This window comes from Nannospalax galili, unplaced genomic scaffold (assembly GCF_000622305.1).
Source record: "Nannospalax galili isolate Female #2095 unplaced genomic scaffold, S.galili_v1.0 scaffold11, whole genome shotgun sequence".
NCBI classification, from domain to species: domain Eukaryota; kingdom Metazoa; phylum Chordata; class Mammalia; order Rodentia; family Spalacidae; genus Nannospalax; species Nannospalax galili.
This window is the reverse complement of record NW_008330735.1, coordinates 96731-108287: the sequence shown is the minus strand read 5'-3', so window position 1 is coordinate 108287 and position 11557 is coordinate 96731. Positions and strand designations below refer to the sequence as shown.

Below are 11557 nucleotides of genomic sequence, written 5' to 3'. Positions count from 1 at the left end.
CGTTTTCGGAATCTTGCCCCCCCCCCCTTTTTTTTTTTTTTTTTTTTTTGCAAAGCTCGCGGTGTCCTTGCCCTTAGGAACTTAGGAACAGCCGAGAGTCATTTGAAACGACTCAATGCTGGAGGGGAGTTTTACTTTTCAGGTCATCCAATTTAGGAGATCCAATTTCTGCGGAGGGAAGAAAAAGACCGGGTGGGGGAGGGAAAAACCAGACTCCCAGTCTTCCGATCCTTTTACCTTCAATCCACAACCTGACACGCAGACGGAGCCAAGTCAGGGGGTTTTGCTTGAACCACCACCACCACCACCATCACTACCTTGTCACTCACGCCAGAGGAACACGCCCCTCCGGTTCTACTCTTGACCAATGGCGGCTCCCCTGCCTGCATAGTAATGAGCTCGAGACCTCCCCGGACCAATGGAGCTGCGGGAGAAGGGTTAGTTTTGCATGTACCTAAGTGATTTGCATAACCCCGCGGCCGGGGGTTTGGGAACCCGAGCGTGCAACCCTAGAAGGGAAAAGGACCCGCAGAGCCCGAGCTGCGGCTGGGAGAGCGCGGAGGACAGTCCCGGTGTTTGTGTGCGAGCTGGGGCGGGGGCTGGGGCGCAAGGCCGGCATGGCTGAAGGCTGCGCTCCGCAACCTTGAGGAGCCGCGCGGCTGGAGGCCCGGGACAGGGAGGCGACGCGGATGGCGGAGCGCGGCCCCGGCAGTTGCTCCGGGCCGGGCCGGCTGGCCTGAGCCGCTGGCGAGCGGGGCTGCCTCGCGCTTCCATGGAGCAGCGGGAAGGGACCAACTCCGGAGCGCCGCGTCGCTGCGCTGCTGCGGCGGACTGCTGACCGGACCCAGCCCACGCGGGCGGCCGAAGCACAGCGCCTGGCCCCGAGCCCCGCAGGCCGGCTGCCCCGGGGACGGAGGCCGGCAGCCGAGCAGGAGGCGCGGCGGGAGAGGCCGGGGCGGGAGGCGGCAGCAGCAATGCCGGGCCCGCTGCGGCTGCTCTGCTTCCTCGTCCTGGGGCTGCTCGGCTCGGCCGGGCCCAGCGGCGCGGCGCCGCCTCTGTGCGCTGCGCCCTGCAGTTGCGACGGCGACCGTCGGGTGGACTGCTCCGGGAAGGGGCTGACGGCGGTGCCCGAAGGGCTCAGCGCCTTCACCCAAGCGCTGTGAGTGCGGGCGATGCGCGGCGGGTGGGGGACCCGCGGGGCCAGAAGGAGGGGTCCATCCCAGCCCCCCACCTCCAAGCCCCAGTGCGCTGGGATCCAGGGTGCACCGGTCACCTGTGGGTGGGGGGGTTGGCACCCTCTGCTCCCGCGCCGTGGCCTTTCCAGACTTTGCCAGTCCGGAGCCCAGCCGCGAAGAGCTTTCTCTTTGCCAGACTTTGCGGGCACAATCGTCATCATCATCGCCCCAGAATCTCAAATCTCAAATCTAGGGCCAAGAAGGAGGGAGGACTCTAGACACGCTTGTCCTTGGTAGCCCTTCCACGCGACCTCTCCCCTCATGCGGTCCCCTGTTCATCTGGCCAAACTTTGGCCACCCGTGAGGGTGTCCAGAACTTGGCCTGCATTTGCCAACCAGGCACGTTGCACCGGGAAGCACCTGGATCCCCCCCCCCCCCAGGGTTCCCGCATGCCCGGAGAAGGAGTACCTCTACCTCGGGAAGGTAAATTGCCTTCCAGTGTATCCCCATCCTGGCTCTGCAACCTGGAACCCCAGCCAGATCCTCCAGACACTATCCGCTGCACGCCTGGGGGCTCCGGGGCACAAGGGAGAAGGAGGCTTCTCTCGGTGGAAATATCTCTTATTCAATAAGGCTTTTTAAAGAAGGAATGCTGACTTGAGATAGAGAATGTTGGAAAGAGAAAGTTCCAGAGCACGTGCTCACTGTAGTCTGCAAGGTGGGCAGCCGTGTTCTGCCTGTACCTTCCCCAGCTGAACTTTGCATTTGAGCTTCAGGAGGTCGGGAGAGTCACACAAGTGGTTCTCCCTCTCCACCGCTGTGTTAGAGACCAGAGCCTTCAACTTCCCTTCAGAAAAGAAGAGGGATCTGAAATAGGTGTTGGAGGTGGTGTTGACAAATACCGCCGGTAGAAAAAGAATAGGGTAATTGAGCACAGGGCAGCTTGGGTGCCCCCTTTCTTCCTTCTCGTTGTGTGGCTTCTTGCACGATTAAATCAGGAGCAGTGAAAGAGCTGTTAGGGCAAGGAAGGGGTCTGAGAGGCCCTTGGGTAAAGGAGACTTCCTTTTACCTTCTAGCTACTAAAGAGACCTCGTAGATCTAGACAGCATTAAGGGAATAACAGACCTAGTGAAGAAAAAATAAAACCCTCCGTTTAGGCAGGCCAGGGCATTGCCATGTTTCCAGGTGGGTGGTGATAAGGTGCTGTGCTGGCCGCTCAGGTTGGGAAAATGAGAACTGAGGCCTATTGCTTTGGAACCTTTGTGAGGATTTCACCCTAGTCTTTGTTTTTGTTCCAGTCTCAGGAGTTAGTTTTGAATTGAAAGTCATTTCCCTTCAGTGTGAGCTTTAACTTCTCACCAAAAAGTTGACTTTGAAGCGTGGATCTCTATGTTCACACAGGCATAATGAGTAGCAAGGTTTAAGAAGGATTGAGAAGCGAGGTAAAGAAGACCTGGGTGGAGGAAAGGGGCGTTTTTCTTTCCTCTAAACTCTACAGACTTATAAAGAATTCAAGAGAAAGGTAGGTGACTCTACCTGAACTATTCAGGTGGCTTTTCATATAATAGAAAAATATAATTTTACTACATAGACCAGTTGTAAATACTCGGTTTAGCACATTCCTCAAACTTCAGTGAATAGACTTGTCCTGTAAGGAAAAAGGCCTGCTTTACATAGTGCCTTAAACTAGAAGGTAATGTCACATTTTTAGGGGTGCTTGCTCCCCTCTAGAGAGCATTAGGCTCCCTGAAGCTGTCCCTGGAGATAATAAAATGCAGTGTCTTCAACCTTGACCCTTGAGAGAGTTACTGTATATGGCTTGTAGAATGAAAAAAAAAAAAAATAGTCGCACTTTCTAAGTGGTACTGGTGAGTCAAATGTGTTGTATTTCTTTGTGATTAATAGGTAGAGTGACTACATTCTGATTACTCCTTACTTCATCCTAATACCTTTGAGTTCACCCTCAGAAGTATGCATTATATATGACTACTTTGTCTGAAGAGGTTTTGAAGGGCAGTATATATGAATTTAACACACAAGAAAACCAGCTAATTCTCAAGAACCTTGTGTGAGGAGGGGCAGGTGCCACAGGTCTGCCCTTTGCCTGCTCTTATAGGATACCTTAAGATCGCCAAGGTGACTGTTGCACCACTATAGCTTTTGTGAGCCACAGTTCACACTTAGAGGCTAAGCCCATGGTCCTGAAGCTTTTGTTTACATATTCTTAATTTCTGGATCATGTCATTCATAAAATTACAAACACAAAACTAGAAGTTATAAAGATGAGACTAGTTGCTCATCATCAAAGCTCTTTCTCATTCCTCAATGGCTTGTACAGTGATAGTGTTTTCACCTCCCTCTGCGGTGTGCATCTCACCTGGGAGACCTCAGGACTGGCAAAGACCAGGGATTTTAGTTTACTCAGCTCAATCCACGGAGTCTGGAGGAACTTGAAAATTCTGGAGTGAGTGATAAGGACATAGGGACACACTAAAGAGCCGAATTAGGGCTTAGAATCCAGACACCATTCCCATGAGGCTTTACCAAATTCAGCATTGTCAGCATTTAAGCCTTCTGTCCCAATTTGAGAAGGCCCTAGAGAGGATACCTGCTGTTCCTACTTGAGGCACATTTAAACATGTGCAGCCAAAGTGTCCATTCCTGCTGAATGTTCCCTTACCACACTTGGAGGACAGAGGCAGATGTGACCCCCAATACCCTTGATGATACTCCTGCATTCCACAACCCTTTGTAGTGAATATTTCTGAACAGCTGTCTTGACTCCCATACCACAGCTGGCCTGGAGCTGGCTATGGAGGCCAGGCTGGCCTTGATCTCAAAGAGATCTGCCTGCCTCTGCCTTCTGAGTGGAGGGATTAAAGGTATGCAACACCACATTGTCTCATAAAGTCAGTCATAATTATGTTCTACAATTTGAGGAGAAAGAGATAAAGTCACAAGGGTGGTGAGTAGGGGATTTTAAAAATTAATTTGTGTTAGCAGGGCATGGTGGAACACACCTTTAATCCCAGCACTTGGGAGGCAGGGGCAGGCAGATCTTTGTGAGTTCAAGGCCATCCTGGTCTACATGGTGAGTTCCAGGACAGCTGGGACTACAAGGAGACCCTGTCTCAAAAACACCAAAAAAAAAAAAAAAATTAATATGTGTTTATTTGTTATGCCACAAAGTTTGAGAACCGTAGACTTAGAACACAAAGTTTGAGAACCGTAGACTTAGAACACAAATTTTCATATCCAAATTATGCCTTGCACATAATTTTAAGATTATAAAAGCTGCTTTTGTGACTTCCTAGGAGAGTGGTAGGTCTGAGTCCTTGATCATAGTCCTTCCCTCACCACTGAGCAGCTCTGTGGCCTTGGGCAAGTCATTCCACCTCTTTTTGGAGGGGTGTGTGTGACAGTTTCCTTATCTGAAAAATAAAGTAATTGGATTCCCTAGATTATCACCAGAGCCCTTTCTGCCTTCTAGAACTTCACTGATTTTATAGCTCTTGGAGGGTTTGAGGATGGTGAATGGACAGTGATGTTAGATAAAATCATCTCAAGGAAAGATCTCCGAAGTAACAGAGTATTCTTCCAGTGGAAGCTGCACAAGCCTCTTCATTCTCACTCACTTGGAGGGGATCATCTTTGTGTTTAGAAGTGTGTGTTAGGAAATTTGCCATGGAGACTTGTTGCAGAATTCATGAGTAGCAAGGGCACTTTGCTAGGGCAGAATAGCCTTGCTTGTTTCCTGTGGGTATGGCTTAACACTTGGAAAATAAAATCACTCTGTTTCACTAATTTGGATACTGTACAAAAAGTTACTCAGTGTCCTCACTTCCATGTCATTAGTCATCGTCCAAACTTTCACAGCCTGTATATCCTGTACATGAGCAGATTATCAAGCTCTTCATATGGAATTGTTGCTCATCTGAAAGCCTTTGAAGTACTTTTAAAGACTCGGCTGCTTTTTCTTCTCTTTTTGTTAGTATCATCCTGGATTCTTCTCCAAGATGTATATTTTTTTTCAGTCTGCCAAGCATTTGAAAATATTTTCTTACTTATCTTTCAGTATCTACTGTGTGTTCCCTGGCAGGTCAGATTGCTAATCAATGTGTAAATGTTTGCACTTTATCGGGGGTAGAATATGATAACTTTCTTGTTTTTTGAATTATCTGCAAATTTCATTGTTAGTGTGTCGATAGTGCCTTTCTAGAGATGGGTTAGTTTTATACAGGTCTGCTTCAAAGCAAGCACAATATATGAACATCTTTCAGTATGGATCCAATTTTTACAAACTAGTGAACCACTGTGTTCTTTAAGTACTTAAGAGGAAAGAGCCTTCTATAGGTAACATGGAGAGCTAGGTTCCAGATCTGTCAATAATTCACTGGAGTAACCTTGAATGAGTCATGTGCTTAACCCTTCAGGGCTTTAAATTCTATAGTCCACAAGACAGAGAGGTTAATAACTCTTATTGACAAGAGTTTTCTTTGTATTTAATCTAATTGATTTCAGTTTTTCAAATTTAATTTTCAAAACCCAGTATTTCATGGCTTTGCATATGCTGGACAAGAATTCTACTGATAAGCTATACCCACTAGCCCAGATTTTTCATTTTTATATATTTCTGGAGTCTGTTGTGTGAGACTCTGACCCACTCAATAGATCCTCCAGTTGTTCAGTTTACCCGGAGTACTTCCATGGGACAGGGAGCCCATGTCTCCCCAAGCAACATGTGTTGGATGTAGTCCAATATCCCTTACTTACTGACTAAAAAGGACAGGGAGAATAGGATAAGCACAGGCAGGGAAAGCAGAAACCAAAATCTAAACTGGCAGGTTGTCGGCACTTTCTACCATCATAAAGATGACTAAAATACAAATCTGAGAGACAGACTGACAAAGGCAGAGGCCAAGAAAATGCCTAAACTTGCCTGGATCCACCTACTAATACAGATCTTTGATCTTAACTGAGAGATTAAGCTGTCAAATGTTACCTTACAATTCTAATGGTAAGAGCCAAGTACCTGGACAGTAGATACTTGTGACACCAAAACTGGCACAGCATTCAGTTCAAATGGAAATCATGAACTCCTACTTGGCTACAGAAAGTCTTAAGGAGCACAGAATAAATGAATCCAATCTTAAATACTGCATCAATGAAAAAGAAAAAGTTTAGGGCATATAGCAGATCAGTGTTGTTACATAATGGCTAATTTTGTCTGCCTTCTTGATGTTTTGTGTCTTTGAGCACCCGATGATCAACTGCATGTCAGGTGTCAGCTCTATTGTTTGAAACTGAGCAGATTTATAACTTGAGTTAGCATGACAGAGACCATGATCTCATAGTTCACAGAGGTTTAATAGTGTCTCAACTTTCTAAAGACTTTAGCAAGTTAAGTTTCTAATACTACTTTTAAATAGTACTATGTACTTGTGTTAGATAATGTGTTCACTCACATAGATAAATGTTACTAAGCTTTGTATATGATGAGCCTATTTCCTGGCAAGATTCTTGTTTAAAAATATTTTATTTATTATTTTGGTTTTATGAATGTATTGCCTGCATGTAGATAGGTGCACCCGTGTCATGCAGTGCCCATAGAGGCCAGAAGAGGGAGTTGGATTCCCCTAGAACTGAAGTTACAGATGGTTGTTAGCTGCCATGTGGGTGCTGGGAACCTTCTGAGCCATCTCTCCAGCCTCCTTCAACAATGAAGTATTTTTGATACAGTATTTGAATCAGAATGTAGAATCCCCTATCTAGAAAAATTATGAGTTATATTCTCCTTGTTCCCTTGTTCTTTTAAAAAATATTTTATTTATTATTTTTATTTTCTGTGTATGAGTATATTACCTGCATGTATGTGAGTGCACCCATGTCGTGCAATGCCATGGAAGTCAGAAGAGGGCTTTGGATTTCCCTGGAACTGGAGTCAGGGACCGTTTGTAGCCACCATGTGGATGCTGGAAATCGAAACTGGGTCCTCTGTAAGAGCAATCAGTGCTGTTAACCACTGAGTCATCTCTCCAGCCCCATTATATTTTGAAAATTCTGTTTTCATTTTCGTTGCTCAGAAAAATGACATAAATTTGGCCAGGAGATGGCTTCTTTCCTTTGGAGCTGCATGACTGAGGAATGTGCCTAGGATTGCTTCGTATCTCTCTCTTCTGTTCCCCTGGGATAATGCTGGGCATAAACCACAGAATTGAGTACAAGTGATGACATTCAAAGTTTCCAAAAGAGTTAGATTAGTGCCATTTTTAAGCAAAGGGAGAGGAATTTCAACATTCATAACTTTAGGTTTTTGGGGGGCAAAGGTTGAGACAGAGTCTCACTATGTACCTCTGGCTGACCTCAAACTCCCATGTAGACCAGGCTAGCCTTGAACTCACAGAGATTTGCCTGCCTCTGCCTCACCAGTACTAGGATTAAAGGCTGTGCCACCATGTCCAGCTGCTTTTAGTTCTAAGTTTCTGAAGTGCAGAATGGGAGGTGCATTTCCAGGTCTCCTCTGTGAAGCTGAAGAGATTGGACTAGCACACTGATTAACTTCTGGATTTTTCCCTCATTTCCCTAAGGGATATTCTTTCTGTGCAGAAGCTCTTGAAGAAAGTGTACATACTAAAGGCTTGGACTACTAGGAGCGTGGAGACCCATAGTTGCTATTAGGTTCGAATTGTCACCTTTCCCACCTGTGCAGAACAGCTGAGGGGTGTTTTCTTGCAGGAGAATTCCCCAGAGAATGAGACATCAGCATCTCTGGGACAGTTTCCACTTCAGCAACCCTGGCCTGAGTGTGTCAGCTTCTACTCAGTAGTTGGGAGACAGAAAAAACCGTCGTTCCAGCTCTGGACTTGCGATTTCCTAACTACTGTCCACTTGCACTTCAGCTTTCTGTTACCAGCTAAATGTGTACAGTATTTGCGTTTTCTCAATGACGTAGTTGTCCTTTGGGTCTTCTTCAAGACCCCATTACCTCACATAAGTTGAAATGTTCACAGATTTAATACACTTTGTTCTGAGTTCGTAAGAAGGGGGTATTAAATGAATTCAGTGTATTTAAAATATTTTGGTACCATGCTTTTAATATGATACATTTGGGATTTATTAATGGATATTTATTAGCTTACCATAAACCAGTTTCCATCCTTTCTGTGCTGCTTCTGTTCATCTATTTTAAGTAACTTTTTCCCTAACTTGATATTTTTTATATGTGTGTGTATGATGTGTGTGTACATGTGTGCGTGTCTGAAGCCACAGCACACATGTGTGAGATGACAACTCTGGGTGTCGGTTGTTGCCTCCCTGGCCTGAGGCAGGGTCTCTATTTATCTGCTCTGTACCCCAGAGTAGCTGGAGCTTCTGGGAGCCTCTGCCTCCTAGCTCATGTTTGTACCCCAAGCATTTTCTCCACTGAACCTTCTCCCCAGTCCCCAATATTTTCTTTAAAAATTTTTTTTTCTTGTTGGCTTTGGGTCATACTTGGTCATATTGTCCTGCTTTTATGACTGGGTTTCCAGTTTCCTTTTTTGGCATATTTTCATGAACAGACTTTGAAAAGTGATTTTCATTTTTAATTTTTTGAGTGGCACAAGGAATTGAGACCCCCTTCTATACAGGAACGTGAGTTAAGGCACTTTAGAACTTCGATTTCCTACCTGCATAAAAGAAGGAGGTTTCTTTATTTTCAGGTTGTGCCTAGGCCCTCCCCTTAGCATGGCCTCTTTAAGACGAGTGAGGACCCTGTTTATTGTCATTTCTTTGGGGAGTTAATAATAAGTAGCTGCATATGTATGTCATTGCCTTAAAATTTAGAACCCTCCAGGCTGTGGTTGTTTACGACTTTAACCCCAGCACTTAGGAGACAGAGGCAGGCAGATCTCTGTATGAGGCCAGTCTGGTCCACATAGTGAGTTCTAGGTCAGCCAGGGCTACATAGTAAGTCCCTGTCTCAAACAAACAAGCAAGCAAACAAACAAAAACACAAAACAAAATCCTGAATTATCTTTGATTCTTTATGTGTCAAGTTGAAAACTGTTTCTGGACTTCACTGTGTATATGAAAAAAGTCTGCCCAGCTAGAGAGCAAGAAAAACTGTAAAGATCCTAGTGAAGAAACATGAGTGCATTCATAGTTTTATAATGTGCCATCTTCCAGGTGGTGCTGCTCCGCTTCTAGAAGAAAAGCCTGATGGTAGGGAACTAGGGTTGTTCTGGAGAAGAGGGCCCAGAGGAAATCAGGTTTTTTTAATCTTGATCTCCTGGGACTTGGTTCTACTTTCTCTAAGATAGGTTGTCAAGTAGCAGGGTGCTGTCTCAATAGAGAAACACAGTGTCTGTCCTCAGAGCAAACAGCATATGACTTTGTACAAGATAGCCAGAGTTTGCAACATCAAGAATTTTCACTGGACATATCTCTTTGGGAATTCTCAGATTCCATTCCATCAGTCCATGTTAGAGATGGATAAGACTAACTCAGGAGTAAACATTAAGCTACATTCCCATTTCTTCATATCGCTTTGTTTCTAGAACTTTTTCTTAGAATTATTTTGAAAGGGTATTTTACTGATTACTGGATATATATATATATATTATATATATTGCATACATAGATTTACATTTGAGGCTACTACAAATGCTCATGCTCTATGTATGAAGACACACTTATTCTCTTAAGTAATCTTACAATTAAAACTCTTTATAAAAAATCTGTTATTTCTAGGAAGTTACATGGTATTCTTACTCATTTTTTGGTACTGGGAATTAAACTAAGGCTGTGCACATACTAAGGATGTGCTAGACTGCTAAGCTCTACCTTTCTGTGACATTCTTAATATGCACAGTTAGATCTTTTTTGGAAAGTATAAAAATGTTTTTGGAGTTTTGGTTAAGACCTGCCTTGGACATGACTTCTAAGCCAGATCAGCAGCTAACAGTTGCAGCCGTGCTCACAGCCTATTTAGACTGGCTGAGTGGCTCAAGTACAGTTGTGCATTTTCTACCCTGGGTCTCCTTCTTTTAAAAAAATGTTTGAGATGTTTTGCCCATTACCATCTTGACATCTGCCTGGTTACACATGAATAGCCTGATCCAGTCCCTCAGCAGGGAGACTACTATGGCCTGGCTTTCAATAGTCATGTCACTGACAAAGAAAACATATGGAATATTTCATTCCTGCCCTTTACAAACAGTCTGGGCCTGTGAGGGCATGCAGCAGAAGGCTTCCTCTCTCTTGAAGGTTGGCACGTTTGTGCACTAACCACAGGCTCTGCCACTAGCAACCAAACTGTGCTTCCCAAAGTCTCCCTACTGTCTATGAAAAGGAAATCCCATGTTTGCGGCAAGTCAGTTTATAATATCAATTTGAATTTAGTTGTATTGTCTGCTTCCATGGCTGGGCTACTCACTTAATCACATGTTTCATTAAAGGGAGTGTGTGTGTGTGTGTGTGTGTGTGTGTGTGTGTGTGTGTGTGTCTCTGTGTGTGTGTCTGTGTGTGTGTCTACATGCATGCATACAGGGCTGTCTTTCTAGATTTGATATGTGGTGTGTAAAGGGAATGCAGATGCTTAATTCCCAGTAGAACATGCCTGGAGGGCTGTCTGTGTGTATGTTTATCTTCTTGTCAGTCCACAGAAAGAGATCAATTGATCATTCTCATTCTCTTCAAACACTGCTGTGTTGGTTGTTGAGGGTTTTCTTTTTCACAGTACCAGCCTTCTGCTTTGCTTTATGCCATCTGAATCTACAGTGCAGGGGCTTGTTGGCAGGCATGACAGGAGATGAGCAAGAATGTGGAAAAGAGGGGATAGGTTTGTTTCTGTCCTGCTTTGGTCTTACTCTGTGTTAAAGAACTTGTCCTTGGTACCACTCTGTTTGTGATAGCACCCAGTAAGAAAGAAAACACCAGACCCAAACAAAAGAAAACACATGATATCTAGAAATGAGAAGAATCATAGCTTTGGTAAACAAATAATGGTACCCATTTCATCAGGTCTTTTCCAATCCCTAAGCTACCCCAGCCTGAATTTCTAGTTTTATTGTTTCCCAGACATGCAAACTGGCTTTGACAGGTGCTCATGATATATTTAAAGGATGTGGTCGCCTGTTGATTATTTAATCCCACATGTAGCCAAATATTTAAGTTTATATATCCAACTTATCTAAAACATGTTTCTGATGGCTCTTTGTATCATTAGTGACCATAAATTGCATGACAGATTAGCTCATAGAAATTATTGCCTTCACAGTTCCTCATATAAGTCATCCCTTTTGTGGTTTTTTTTTTTTTTTTTTTTTTTTTTTTAAAAAAAAAAAAAAAAAAAAAAAAAAAAAGAGGACGATAAATCTTTCACTGTGATATATCAAAATAA

The 11557-nt window shown here is 44.4% G+C and overlaps 1 protein-coding gene across 1 annotated transcript in view; it reads left to right on the top strand.

Moving 5' to 3' along the window:
• The first annotated feature begins 469 nt into the window (after positions 1–469).
• Lgr4 (leucine rich repeat containing G protein-coupled receptor 4) overlaps positions 470–11557 on the top strand; it is a 103166-nt gene continuing 92078 nt past the window's right edge. Inside the window, exon 1 of the mRNA XM_008851112.3 lies at positions 470–1159. Within this exon, the coding sequence (XP_008849334.1) occupies positions 975–1159 (185 nt within the window). The 5' untranslated portion in view covers positions 470–974. The remainder of the gene's footprint in view (positions 1160–11557) is intronic.